General features: G+C 36.9%; 1 protein-coding gene across 3 annotated transcripts in view; it reads left to right on the top strand.

Moving 5' to 3' along the window:
- The window catches only part of Ppp2r3a (protein phosphatase 2 regulatory subunit B''alpha), a 147,363-nt gene that overhangs the window by 94,982 nt on the left and 38,466 nt on the right, over positions 1 to 13,915 (top strand). For all 3 annotated transcript variants that reach the window (XM_085689626.2, XM_085689625.2, XM_048417414.3), the window contains one exon: positions 2,208 to 2,282. In XM_085689626.2, coding sequence (XP_085545752.2) covers positions 2,208 to 2,282 — 75 coding nt within the window. The remainder of the gene's footprint in view (positions 1 to 2,207; positions 2,283 to 13,915) is intronic.

Here is a 13,915-nt window from a genome sequence, read left to right as displayed (position 1 = left end):
AAGGGAAGAATTGGAAGGAAGGGAATGGGAGGATCCATTTGATCAAAACCCACTGTAGATATGTGTAAAATTCACAAACAAAAATATTATTTTAAAAGACTAAAGGAACTATATACAAATAATATACTGAGTATATTTATTTCTCACTGGTGTTAGTAGTTCTCTTGGTATAGTAGAATTGAACAAATAAGTAGCTACATTTTAGATGAAAGCCAGGTTTCTCACTTTTATAGTTACAAAGGAAAGAAGGAAGGCTTAAGTAAACTTTGTGGTATTGGATTAGAATCAGAGTTACTTGTTAATACACAGTACTTGATATATATTCATAAAGTTTCACAAAGGCACATACATGTATTTCCTAGTTATGCTTGCTAATAGAGTTTGAGAGCAATGATACTGAGTAATAGTGGACACACATAGTACCTAGGCTCCATTTCTAAAATTCTTCTCCAATAAAATGGACTAAAGATTCTTAGGGAGAAGGTAGATACATGGGAAAAGAAAAATACAAGATGAACTTAGAGTGCAAAAGGACAGGGCAGTCAGAAGGACACAGGATCCTAAATGAAAGAGTTCCAGATAGCCAAAGCTAGATCAATTTGAGCCATAAAACTAATCATATATTGCCTGTGTGGTGCACTGAAAAGGTACACAGCATCGCTTCTGTAGTATTTCTGATGAAAATATGTGAAGAAAACTTGAAGAAGTTTCTACTTGAAACTTAAGACAAAACTTAAGACAAAACCAAACCGAGAGACGTAATTTACCAGAATTCATTAAAAGCACTGCACTCATGAAATACAGAAGGACCAAACAGAACAGAGAGCAGAGAAACCATAAAGACTACATGCAATCGACTAGAGGAACGAAATTGGGAAATGTTGAAATTGGAATATGGTCTGTAGCTCAGTGCTGTATAGATGTTTATTTTCTAGTTGTGATAATTGTTCTATGATTTGTTACTGTCTCTGGAATCTGGAAGAAAGGCATAGAGAATTTCTCTGTGATATTTTTCATAATTCATCTGAAAATTTAAAATTATTTCCAAATATACAAACCATAAGCAGTAAAATCAAGTTTTAAGCTATATTGGTAGAAAAAAATAGATATGTCTGTAACCAGAGACTGCTCTTAATGTTTCCTGGCTGCCCAGACACAAATAATCACACAAAAACTCTTGGCCAATGGCTCAAGTGTATTTCTAGCTAGCTCTTACATCTTAAATTAGCCCATTTCTATTAATCTTTGTATGACCACGAGGCTGTCGCTTTCCAGTAAGAGTCCATCAGTCCTTCTCCTTTAGTAGCTACATGGTGTCTCTTTGGCTCTGCCTACTCTTTCTCTATCTCTGTTCTGATTTCCTGTGTGACTTTATGCTGCTAAACCATTGGCCCAAAAATCTTTATTCCTCAACCAATGAAAGCAACATATAAACAGCAGGACATCACACATCACATGTCTGTTTTGGGAAGTATTGCAGTTGCCTCTGGCTATTAATTTAGGAGGAACCTAGAGACTCTCTTAACAGTCTCTAAGGTCAAGGTTCTTTAAAATTCCAGCTAGACAATAAAAAAAGAGTTTGATTTCATAATCTTCCATGAGAACAAGATAATGGTCTTTAGGTAAACAAAATCTTAAATTTAAAACAATTTTTTCTGAATAATCTCTTTTTTCCTTTTGAAATATGGTCTCACTCTATAGATCAGTCTTGTCTCTTCTCTCATTTGTAGAAATGCAAGTATGCTAGCACACCTGGCTACAACTATTTTAATTAAAAACTGATGGGCATTAACTTGACTTTGTGCTATTTTTCCCCAAAAAAAATTGATGCCTCTAGATTAAGAAAGAAAATAATTTTTTTGGCTTGTCTCTGTCATTATTCTTAGTATACTCTACCAAGATCTGCAGGATAACTTTTCCAAACAACCCTTAATGTGTTAGAATTACAGTACATACCTCTAAAACATTTGATTCACACATCACCAGATATAGCTAATTTAAAATTTTGTATTTAAGCATATTGTGTGTGTAGAAAATCATGTATTATAAACATGCTTAGAGTAAAGTATTAGTTAAATTTTCAGTGTACTATGCAGTATTCCAGAATAGAATATTTGCTCAACTATCTGCTTTTTCCACAAGAAGGAAAGGCTTCTGAAGAATTTTTTTTTAATGTTTAACTTTGTTTTGATTTCAATCTTTTTAAGGATGTGGTAGATACACACCCTGGCCTCACCTTCCTGAAAGATGCTCCGGAATTTCATTCCCGCTATATCACCACGGTAAGATGAGTACTGATTTGTCATAATAAAACTGCTTAAGTCATCTCTTTATTGTTATCTAGCATCCAGACTTTCACATTGTTTCACGGAAGGTAATTTGGGTTATAATGATTATTTTAAGTGGAAAGAAGGTAAAAAGTAAAAATAAATGGGTAATATTTATATTCATAACCCTTCATATGTGGGTCAATACTTAACAGAGGTCTGTGGTGTAAAATTGCACTGATATTCTGTCTGGTATTATGAAACATATAATCGTATGATTACTCTTTTCTGAGATTTATTTTTATTTGTGTGGGTGTTTTACTTCCATGAGGGTCTGTGCTCATGTGCATGTGGTTCCTGAGGAAGCCAAGAGGGGATCAGATTCCCACTAGAGCTTCAAGAATGCTGTGAGCTGCCATGTGGATGCTAGGAATTGAACCTGGATCCTCTGGAAGAGCAGCCAATGCTCTTAACCTCTAATCTACCTTTCTATCCAATGTCTTTGCTCTTAGAAATTTTCATATTTAGTTGAGCTTTAGCGTTTCCAAGTAATACTGAAAATAACTGTTAACAGTTTATCTCCTCAAAAATGATGTTTCTAGACCCCTAACATTTTGTCTAGAGATAATGAGATGTAGCTTATGTGAAAATAAAGAACAAACCATGTAGGAATCTAATAGCATGCTCACAACTCCAGTTTGTGAGGTGCTTACACTCCTTGTTTCTGAGGTACAGTCTGATCTAGTGAGTCACAGGTAAGTGCCGTCATGAGTAAGAGGGTACAGGCCAGCAGTGATGCCTCGGTCCAAATGGGTATTCAAAACACAAGCTCAAGGCACACTTCATATTCACAGATAGATTCAAGTGAGACAACCTTTGCCAAAGGCTTACTTAGATAACAGCTCAACAGGGTAGTCTCCTCTAGGGAGAATTCTGTCATTTTGAGAGTGTAGTTCTAATATAACAATTGGCTACTACATTATTTGAGTAGTTTCCTCTTGTCGAAATATCTTTCTTTGCTTTTCCATTGGTTTTCTTTTGATGCTAGAAAATTTTGTAAGATGTTGGCCAGTGAGAAAACTCAGCAGCTAGACATAGTGATGCCTGTTTTTAAATCCAAGCACTAAGGAGGCAAAGGCTGGTGGATCTCTATGAATTTGGAAGCCATTCAAGTCTACAAAGTACGTTCCAGGACTGTACAGAAAGACCCTGTTTCCAAAACAAACAAACAAACAAATAAATAAACAAACAAAAAAGGCTCAGCACCCTAGCCAGCAAGCCTAATAACCTGAGTTTGGTACCTGGAACAACATGGTGGAAAAAGAGAACCAACTCCCATAAGTTGTTCTCTGACCTCTGTACTCACACACCATGGCATGTGTGTAGACAAGAGAGAGACAGGCAGAGACAGAGGCAGAGAGACAGACAGACAGACAGACAGAGACAGGGGGAGGGAGGGAGGGAAGGAAGATTAAATTTTAAAATAAAATATAAGGACTTTTTCTAGAACTCACTGTGTAGACCAGGCTGATCTTGAACTCAGAGAAATCTGCCTGCCTCTGCTTCTCAGGTGCTGGGATTAAAGACATACACCACTACCACCCAGCTGTGGCAGGATCTTTAAGTATGGAATTTTGTCATCTGCAAATAGAGAGTTTTATTTCTTTTTATGATTGTATCTCTTTTATATCTTTCTCTTTTCTTATTGCTCTGGCTAAGACTCAGAAGAGTGGAGGGAGTGGGCATCCTTGTCTTGTTACAAATTTTAGAGAAAATGCTAGCATTTTTTCCTTTTAATATAATGTTGACATAAAGATATGTCATATATAGCTTTTATTATTTTGAGGTATTTTCCATCTATTTCTAATTTCTCCAGGAGTTTTTTTTGGTTTGGTTTGGTTTTTTGTTTTGTTTTTGGTTTGGCGGGGGGGGGGTTGTTTGTTTGTTTTTCAAGACAGGGTTTCTCTGTGTAACAGTCCTAGCTGTCCTGGAACTAGCTCTTGTAGACCAGGCTGGCCTCCAACTCACAGAGATTCACCTGCTTCTGCCTCCATAGTGCTGGGATTAAAGGTGTGAGCCTCCACCACCTGGCTCTCCAGTAGTTTTATCATTAAGGTATGTTCAACTTTGTCAAATTCCTTTTCTGTATCTATCAAGATGATCATGTGATTTCTGTCCTTAAGTATAGTTAAATGATGCAGTTATATTTATTGATTTACATATGTTGAACCAACCTTACATTCCTAACCTTGCTTGCTAATATTAACTCTCTGCCCTCTGCCTCTCCTCACTGTGACTAGGAGGCCCATTTCTGCTTCGGGTGCTTTGCTCTTCCTCCTCCCTGACATAGAATGCTCTCCTACAAGTTTTCATTCACATTACACTGATTTACCCTTACTTCCAGATTCTGGCTTAGATAGCCCCAGATCACTTTATGTTTCATTTTTCTTAATTCTTTTCTGACATTTAATTTTTTTTGCTTATTGTCTATCTACGCTATAATAAACTACATGAGAAAATAAACTTTATTTATATATTTTATTTATCTGGCTCAGTACTCAAATATGACGCCACTTAACAGCCACACATCTAATATTTTATTAAGTAAGTAAAATAATTCTCTTTTTTAAAATTTTTCTCTTTTGAGACTAGACAGGTATCCTACAACTGAGCTACATACCTAATACTGTGAAATTATTCTTGCTTAAGGAGTTTACATTCATGAGAAGGCTCAGCAGGTAAAGGTACTTACCGCTAAGTGGTAAGTAGACTTGAGTTCAGTCCCCCAGAAACCACATGGTAAAAGGACAGAACTAACTCCTACAGGTTGTTCTCATCCTACGTACATGTGTGCGCACACAGGCATACATACACATACACACCAAGTTTTTTAAATAATTCTACATTAATTCTGAAGATCCAAAGGGAATTAGTCAGTCTTGGTTACTAGTTAGTCTGTAAACTCAGGGCACATTAACAGCATAACTGAGGTTTTTCAGTGTGTATAATCCCAGCTATTTCAGAGACTGTGGCAGAAGGATCTCAAGGTTGGGAAACCAGCCTGGGCCATGAAGTAAGGTCCTCTCTCCAAAAAAAAAAAAAAAAAAAAAAAAGATAGAAAGAAAAATCTTGAAAAGTGTTTTTTTTTAAATTCATTATCAGAAAAGAACTTAATGAACAGAAAAGTGAAGAGATAAATATTCTTCATTCTTTCTAGTTTGCTATTTTTGACATTCCTGAACCTATAGTAGTCAATGGTATTCCAGCAACTAGGACCCAAGAAGTTTATGATTTTAAAGAAAAAAGCCACAAAATCCCATTTTTTTTTTTTTTTTTAGGAAATCAGCTCAAAAATTGTTGGACAAAAAAAATACACTATTCACTCATAGGATACAGTTAGTTATCTCTGCTGTTACCATTTTCATGGTGTTTGCATATGATTGCTTACATATTTATAATTTATGTATATTTTGGTGTTAACATTGTGCTACTTTGTCTCCGCTTTACAAAAATGAATCTATTGCTCAGAAATAGGCATTAAACTGCAAAGTACTTATAACAATAATAGAGCAGTTTGAGACAGCATCATGAACTGGAGTATCAAGGCTCATTTGGAAGTAAGAATGTGACTCTATCCATACAGAGATAAGGAATGACTGCTACTGTAATAATCTTATACCAACCCCCCAAAAGAAGTGCAGAGAAGAAGCACAGTCATAAAGGGCTGGGAATGTGTGTGGCAGCGGTAAAGCACTTGTCTGGCATGCGGTGTCCCAGTACCACAAATAGGTCAAAACAAAATATAACAGTGAATATCTAAAAGCAGAACATCTCATTGCTTATCTGTTCTTTCGAATGCTCTTTCCATTATGAAATCTAGTCAAATAATGTCATGAAGTAGCTGGAACTTTGATATTTTTTTAAAGTATAGTGAGTTTTTTTCTAGAACAAATGCAACATAAGGTCTAGTATAAATTGGTTAATTGTATTATTGGGCATGAAAGTGACCAAGCTAAAGAGAGCCTGCTCATAATAAAAACAGTGAAGATCATAATTACATAAATCATGAAAGTCTGTGACACAGGAATATATATTTTATTTTGGTAACTGTTTTGTCAGTTGTCTTTAGACTAGAAAGAACATCAACTAAGTGAAAAATTACTTTATAAATCAGCCCATATTCTTTATTTCCTGAACATTACCAATGAAAAAAGCCTTTTGATAGTGAGTAAAAGTGAAAATATGAAATACTAGTAAATTACAGCCTTTGGATTGCAGTTTTGTGTGTTGGTGAATAAATGCTCTGCTTATGCATGCCAACATATGCCAGCTTTTGAAAAAGCAGGCAGCCTGTTTAAGTTTTTAAAGTGAGCAATAAGCCTTCAAAGACTTCTTCATGACACTGGCATCAGCAGTGGAGTTATTCTGAGGCTCACGCAGATGGTGTCTCTCTTGGCCTGCATCTATCACTTAGGCTGGAGTGACTAAGCTCTGCCATTGCTACTTCTCACCACTAAGAACTTTTAAACCCGTTCCCCTTTTCTCTTGACAGAGAAAGAAATCACATTTTTAGAAAACTTAATTTTCCAAGTTATTTAGAAAGACATTGAAGAAATTTCATAGCCATAACAGTGAGAGAATGAATTAGTGATCCATTCACTGTGCCTTTCCAGGTAGAAGAGCCAGACACCTATTGTTTGAGTGTGTCTATCTGCACTCACCACCTATAGTTAGAATTCTTTGTTAATTTCTGTCTGTATTCTACTTTCAAAACTAGCATGTAATAGAGTCAAACATTTCCTTTTGACCTATATTGTGAATTAGTTTCCACTTTCATATATATAAAGAAGGGACTGACATATGATTCAACTTGTCTGTCAGGTTGACTAGATCTTGGTGAGAGATTGTTAGCTTCTTTCCTCTCACTCGCAGTAAATAATGATTCTTGTTATTTTCTTATATCTTAAAATGTTAAATAGCAAGCATGATGGAGAGCTAGCTGCTATATGCTTTCACCACTAGATGGTAGCCCTACTTCAATGATGAAAAATGCAGACTCCATAATGGGGAAACAAATAAATGTGCTATGAAGTTGAGCCTCAGAATGTGGAGAATGGGAAATAGAAGATACAAATGCAATATTTTACATTGCTAAAGAAGCCACTTAGCAAAGACTCACAACAGAGCACACCTAACAAATGTATGGTTTATTTTATTTTACATGTATGAGTATTTTGCTTGCATGTATGTATGTATGTTTATCACATGCCTGCCTGGTGCACAGAGGTCAGAAGAGGACATCAGATCCCCTGGATCAGATGGTTGGGAGCCACCATATGGGTACTGGGAACCAAACTTAGGTCTTCTGCAAGAGCAACAAGTGCTCTTAATCACTGATCTATCTCTCCATCACATAAAACATGAAAGTTTTAAATTCTGCCAAAAGGTAGAAAAGAGGCTGAAAAAAAATGGTTCCACAGATAAAAACTCTTCTAGAGAACCAGAGTTCAGCCCTAGCACCCACATAGACAGCTCAAAACTACATGTAACTCCCAACCTGGTTTACAAGAGCTAGTTCCAGGAGAGGCTCCAAAGCTACAGAGAAACCCTGTATCAAAAAACCAAAGGGGAAAAAAAACTACATATAAATCCAGCTCCAGGGGAATGTGATGTCCTCGTCTGGACTCCATGGACACCCACTTACATATAGGTGCTTCTGATCACATTTAACATAAACATACATTTTTTAACAAACATTTTAAAAAGTAGGAGAAAAAATAATGCAAAGTTTTATATTATAGTTTGATTTCATAAATGATATATTTGGGTAGAATACATACTTTAATAATAATAAAAATAATCTAAACCAAGAAATAAATTTACATTGGGTAGTGGTAGTGCATGCCTTTAATCCCAGCACTTGGGACTTTTGGGATTCAGAGGCAGGCTGATCTCTGAGTTCAAGGCCAGGCTGGTCCACAGAGCAAGTTCCAGGGATAGACAGAGAAGCCCTGTCTTAAAAAAGCCGGGCAGTGGTGGCGTACACCTTTAATCCCAGCACTCGGGAGGCAGAGGCAGGCTGATCTCTGTAAATTAGTGACTAGCCTAGTAGTCTACAAGAGCTAGTTCCAGGACAGGCTCCAAAGCTACAGAAGAACCCTGTCTCAAAAAAAAAATGAAAGGAAAGGAAATGAAGGACTCTAATGCTACTGAACAAGAAAATTTTGATGTGTATATTGAAATTGACTTTGAGGGACACAGCAAGATGGTTCAGCAGGCAAAGGCAACTGCCACCAAGCCCCATGACCTGAGTTCAGTTCCTAAAATGACAAAGTGGAAAGGACCAAAATTCCAAAAGTTGTCCTCTGGCCTCCATACTTATGACATGGCACACATACACACGATGGATGGTTAGGTGGGTGGGTGGGTAGATGGATGAACGGACGGACGGACAGATGGACAGACAGACAGATAGATTGGTCTAAATTGTTTTTTAGGAATTGCCAGAAGTAGTAGTACACACCTTTAATCCCAGCACTCAGGAGGCAAAAGCAAGTGGATCTCTGAGTTTGAGGCTAGCCTGGTCTACATATTGAGTTCTTGGCTAGCTAGGAATACACAGTGAGAACCTGGTGAGGGGGGTGGTAGTTGTTTCTTTTTTTTCCTTCTTTCTTTTTTAAGAAATTGACTATGAAAGAGAGTGTGGTGTTTTATAAATGTTTTTTTTCTTTGTTTTACTGGAGACAGGGTCTTGCTGTGTAACCCAGGCTAACCTAGACCTTACTATGTAGGTCAGACAGGCCTCTAATTTGTGATCCTTCTGCCTCTGCTGGGATTACAGGCATGTATCACCATGCCAAGTTAAATGAGATTCTTAGGGTTCATTTCCACACCAAATTTCTGTTCTGTACTAAGAGTCCTTTTTTTTTTCTTTTTAAATGACTTGACTTTTAATGTCAAGCTTATGGAGAGGATACTACACTGAATAAGACATATCTTTTAGGACTGGAGAGATTGCACAGTGGTTAAAAGAACTTACTACTCTTGCAAAAGAGCTAAGTTTGGTTCTCAGTACCTTTGTAATGACTGACAAGTACCTGTAACTCCAGTTTCAGGGGATCTGAAGCCCTCTTCTGGCCTCTAAGAATACTTGTATGCATGCAGTGCATATAAACTCATAACAACAAATAAATAACATGTATTCTCATTCATCAAGAACCTCTGAATCTAAAATGCTTTATATAGAGTTAATTTTGGAAAGTCTCCCTCGTATTGTAGCATTTTGTAACATGAGTGGGCCTGTTTGTTGGGGGTTTTCTGTCCCCGCCTGGTACCCCATAGCCGGCAGGCCCCAGAGAAAATCAACCTCACAGATCTCTATAAGTTATAATGCTGATTGGCCCATTAGGTCAGGCTTCTTACTGGCTAACTCTCACATCTTGATTAACCCATTTTCTGATCTATGTTAGCCATGTGGCTCAGTACCTTTTTCAGTGGGGCAGCTCACATCCTGCTGCTTCGGTGATCTGGGCAGGAGTGGGAGGAATCAGCTTCCTCCTCCCCAGAATTCTCCTGCCCTCCTTGCATCATTTCCACTTCCTGTCTGGTTTTCCCGCCTATACCCCCCCTTGGCCAATCAGTGTTTTATTTAAAACATGATTGACAGAATATAGACAATTCTCCCGCATCAGCATTTGATGAGTATAAGGGCTCTTCTTAGTGGCTCTAATTCTGTCCTCTATTCCAACTGTTGCTTCTACCTAGTAGTTAGCCATTCAGATTGTGATGACACCTTCACTCCAGTCTTGTTTTCCTTAGATTCAGTCTTTGCTACATGAGTAATATCTTTATTCACTTTTATATTTTCTACATATTTATGTATCACAGACAAAAATACTGATTTACAGGAAATATTAAAAGTCATTTTTTTGCTATATTCCTTTAGCAGAATAATAGTAGTAGGTTTCCCCCTATGCCCATGGACAATCTAGTCTCAGGTTCGTGGCCACTTTAGCAGTGTCAGGTCTGGGTTTTATCTCACAGTGTGGGCTTTTAAAGCCCAAGTAAAAGGTGGTTGGTTGCCAGGCAGTGGTGGTGCATGCCATTAATCCCAACACTTGGAAGGCAGAAGTGGGTGGATCTCTGTGAGTTGGAGGCAAGTCATATCTACAGAGTGATTTCCAAGACAGCCAGAGCTGTTATACAGAGAAACCATTTCAAAAAAAAAAAAAAAGAATAAAAGAACAGTGGTTGGTTACTTTCATAACATTTGTGTCACTATTACTATATCTTCCAGGCAAGTCACTATTACAGGTAACCAGGGTTAGTCGCTAGAAAATATTGATGATTACCTTTTTCCTCTGGTAGCATGCAGAGTACATTCCCAAACCATGAATTCCAGTAGGAGTGAAGCTTCTAGTTAGCATCAGCTTTACCTCTCTGTATTCAGTGACATACATAAATATGTCTTCAGCAATGGGGCTTACTTACTGTTAGGTTGCAGAGAGTAGCCAATACCTTTGGCAATAACCTGTAATATTTGGGGTTTTCATGGGACCAAGGTCTCAACAAGATGTAATTCAATTCTGGCACTGGAGGTTTATTTAACTTGGTAACATAAGATGTCTAGTTGGGGCAGGCATTGTCTCCCCTATTATTTGGTGACTCCATTTAGATTTATTTCATATATGTATATATTTTAGGACATTTCTACAGTAATAAGTTCCCATATGGTTTTTAAACATCCTTTAGTGTTAGTTGTGCCTCCCCATATTCCCCCATTTACCTTCCTCTTCCATCCCTCTCCCTATTTAATCCTCCTAATTCTAGTTTCTCATTTTTATCTCCATACAATATATCCTTGGGAGAACTCTCCTCCACACTAGACCTTTGCTCAGTACTTAACCTCTGTGGTTTTTCAGATTGTAGCACACATGTTGAAGGCTTAAAAAACTAACATTACATAGAAGAGAAAACATATAATATCTGTCTCTTCAGATCTGGGTTGCCTCATTCAGGATGATTTGTTTTTCTAGCTCCATCCATTTACCTGGAATTTTTTTAAATATTTATTTATTATGTATATAGTATTCTGTCTAAATGTATGCCTGATGATCAGGAGAGGGTGCCAAATCTTATTACAGATGGTTTTGAGATGGTTTTGAGTTGCTGGGAATTGAGCTCAGGACCTCTGGAAGAGCAAGCAGTGCTCTTAACCACTGAGCCATCTCTCCAGCCCCTTATCTGGGAATTTTATAACTTAATTTTTCTTAATAGTTAAATAGTATTCTATTAGGTAAATATAACACATTTTTGTTATCCATTCATAAGTTGATGAGTATCTTTGCTGTTTTCAGTTAATGGATATTATGAATGGAGCAGCACTAAATGTGGATGAGCAAGTATCTCTGTAGTAGAATGTAAAGGCAGTCCTTTTGGATATATGCCCAAAACAAGTATTCTGGATCTTTAGATAGAATGATTCCCAGATTCCTGAGGAACTACCAGAGTTCCAAAGTAACTGTAACCACCTGCAGTACTCCCCCAGCAATGGATGAATGTTCCCTTTTCCCCATATCCTTGCCAGCATGTATCACCATGTGTTTTCTTGGACTTGGTCATTCTGACTCTTTGAAGATGAAATCTCAAAGTAGTTTTAATTTGCATTTCCCTGATGGCTGAAGATGTTTAAAATTTCTTTAACTGTTTTCCAGCAATTTCTGTTTCATCTTTTGAGAAATCTCTGCTTAGTTCAACACCACATTTTTTTTAATTTGGGTTGTTTGCTTTATTGTTGTTCAGTGGTTTTAGTTTTAGTTTTAGATACTAATCCTCTATCATATGCATAAGTAGTAAAGATCCTTTCCTATTCTGTAGGCTGCTGATTTCCCCAAATGACAATGTCCTTTGCAATACAGAAGCTTTTTAGCTTTATTGAGATCCCTTTTATTATTTCTGGGTCTTAGTGCCTGTGTTATGGGTGCCTTGTTCAGAAAGTCTTCCCTGTACCAGTTAGTCAAGTCTATTCCCCACTTATCACTTCTGTCAGATTCAGGCTAGCAAGTCTTACACTGAGGTCCTTGATCCATTTGGAGTTGAGTTTTATACAGGATGATAAATATGGATCTATTTGTATTTTTCTACATGCAATTATCTAGTTTGACCAACACCATTGTTAAAGATGCTGTCTTTTTTTTGGTGTTTAATTTTGGCTTATTTGCCGAATGTCAGGTGTCTATAGGTATGTGAACCTCTGCCTAGGTCTTCAGTTCAATCCCATTGATTAGCATGTCTGTTTTCATGACAATATGATGCTGCTTTTTATTACTATACTCCAATAGTACAACTTAAGATGGTATACACCTCCAGAAGTTCTTTTATTATTCCTGATTATTTTAATTATCCTGGATTCTTTTTTGTTTCCTTATAAAGTTGAAATCAATTCCTGTGAAGAATTGGAATTTTTATGGGGATTACATTGAATATGTAGATTGCTTTTGGTAAGGTAGCCATCTTCACAATAATAATCTTATCAATCCATGAGCATGGGAGAGCTTTCCATCTTCTGGTGTCTTCTTCAATTTATTTTGGCAATGTCTTAAAGTTTTTATTACACAAGTCTAACTTGCTTAATTAGAGTTATTCCCAGATCTTTATTGGGCTGTTGTGAAAGGTACTTGATCTCTTTCTCTCAGTCTGTTTGTCATTTGTGTATAGGAAGCCTACTGATTTGTGTGTGCTAATTTTGTATCTGGCAAATCAAGCAAAATGCTAGAAATGTTTATTAGCTGTGGAGTTTTAGGCTCTTTTATGTATAAAATTATATCCTCTGCAAATAAAGGTACTTTGATTTCTTTTTTCCTATTTGTATTTCCTTTTTCTAGTTGTCTTACTGCTCTGGCTAAGACTTTAAGTATTATATTGACTAGGTATGGAGAGAGTGAATTTTTTTGTATTGTTCTTAATTTTTAGTAGATGTGATTTGAGTTTCTGTTAGGTTGGTATTGGCTATAGGCTTGTCTTTATTACGTATGTCCCATGTATTCCTAATCTCCTCAGGATTTTTATCATGAATGGATGCTGCATTTTTTCAAAGGCCTTTTTTACATCTAATGAGATGATCATGTGGTTTTTGTCTTTCAATCTGGTAGATTATGTTCACATATAGTGAACCATCACCACCTCTGGGATGAAGCCAACTTGATCATGGTGGAAAATATTTTTGATGTATTCTTGGATTTAATTTGCAAGTACGTTATTTAGAATCTCTGCATCTGTATTCATAAGAGACATTGGCCTATAATTTTCTTTTTTCTTGGCTCTTTGTGTGGTTTGGGTATCAGAGTAATTGTGACCTTATAAAAACAAATTAGGAGCCAAATAGTGGTGGTACATGTCTTTACTCCCAGCACTTGGGAGGCAGAGGCAGGTGGATTTCTGTGAGTTGAAGGCCAGCCTGATCTCCAGACTGAGTTCCAGGACAGCCACGACTACACACAAAAACTCTGTCTTAAAAAACATTAGGAAATAGTTCCTCGGTTTCTGTTATGCAGAATAATTTGAACAGAGGTTAATTCTTTCTTTGATAGTTTGGTAGAATTCTATGCTGAATCCATCTGGCCCTGACCTTTGCTTTTTTAATTAAATTA

This window comes from Myodes glareolus, chromosome 4 (assembly GCF_982192425.1).
Source record: "Myodes glareolus chromosome 4, mMyoGla1.1, whole genome shotgun sequence".
NCBI classification, from domain to species: domain Eukaryota; kingdom Metazoa; phylum Chordata; class Mammalia; order Rodentia; family Cricetidae; genus Myodes; species Myodes glareolus.
The sequence above is the reverse complement of the archived record's forward strand: the minus strand, read 5'-3'. Positions and strand labels throughout refer to the sequence as shown.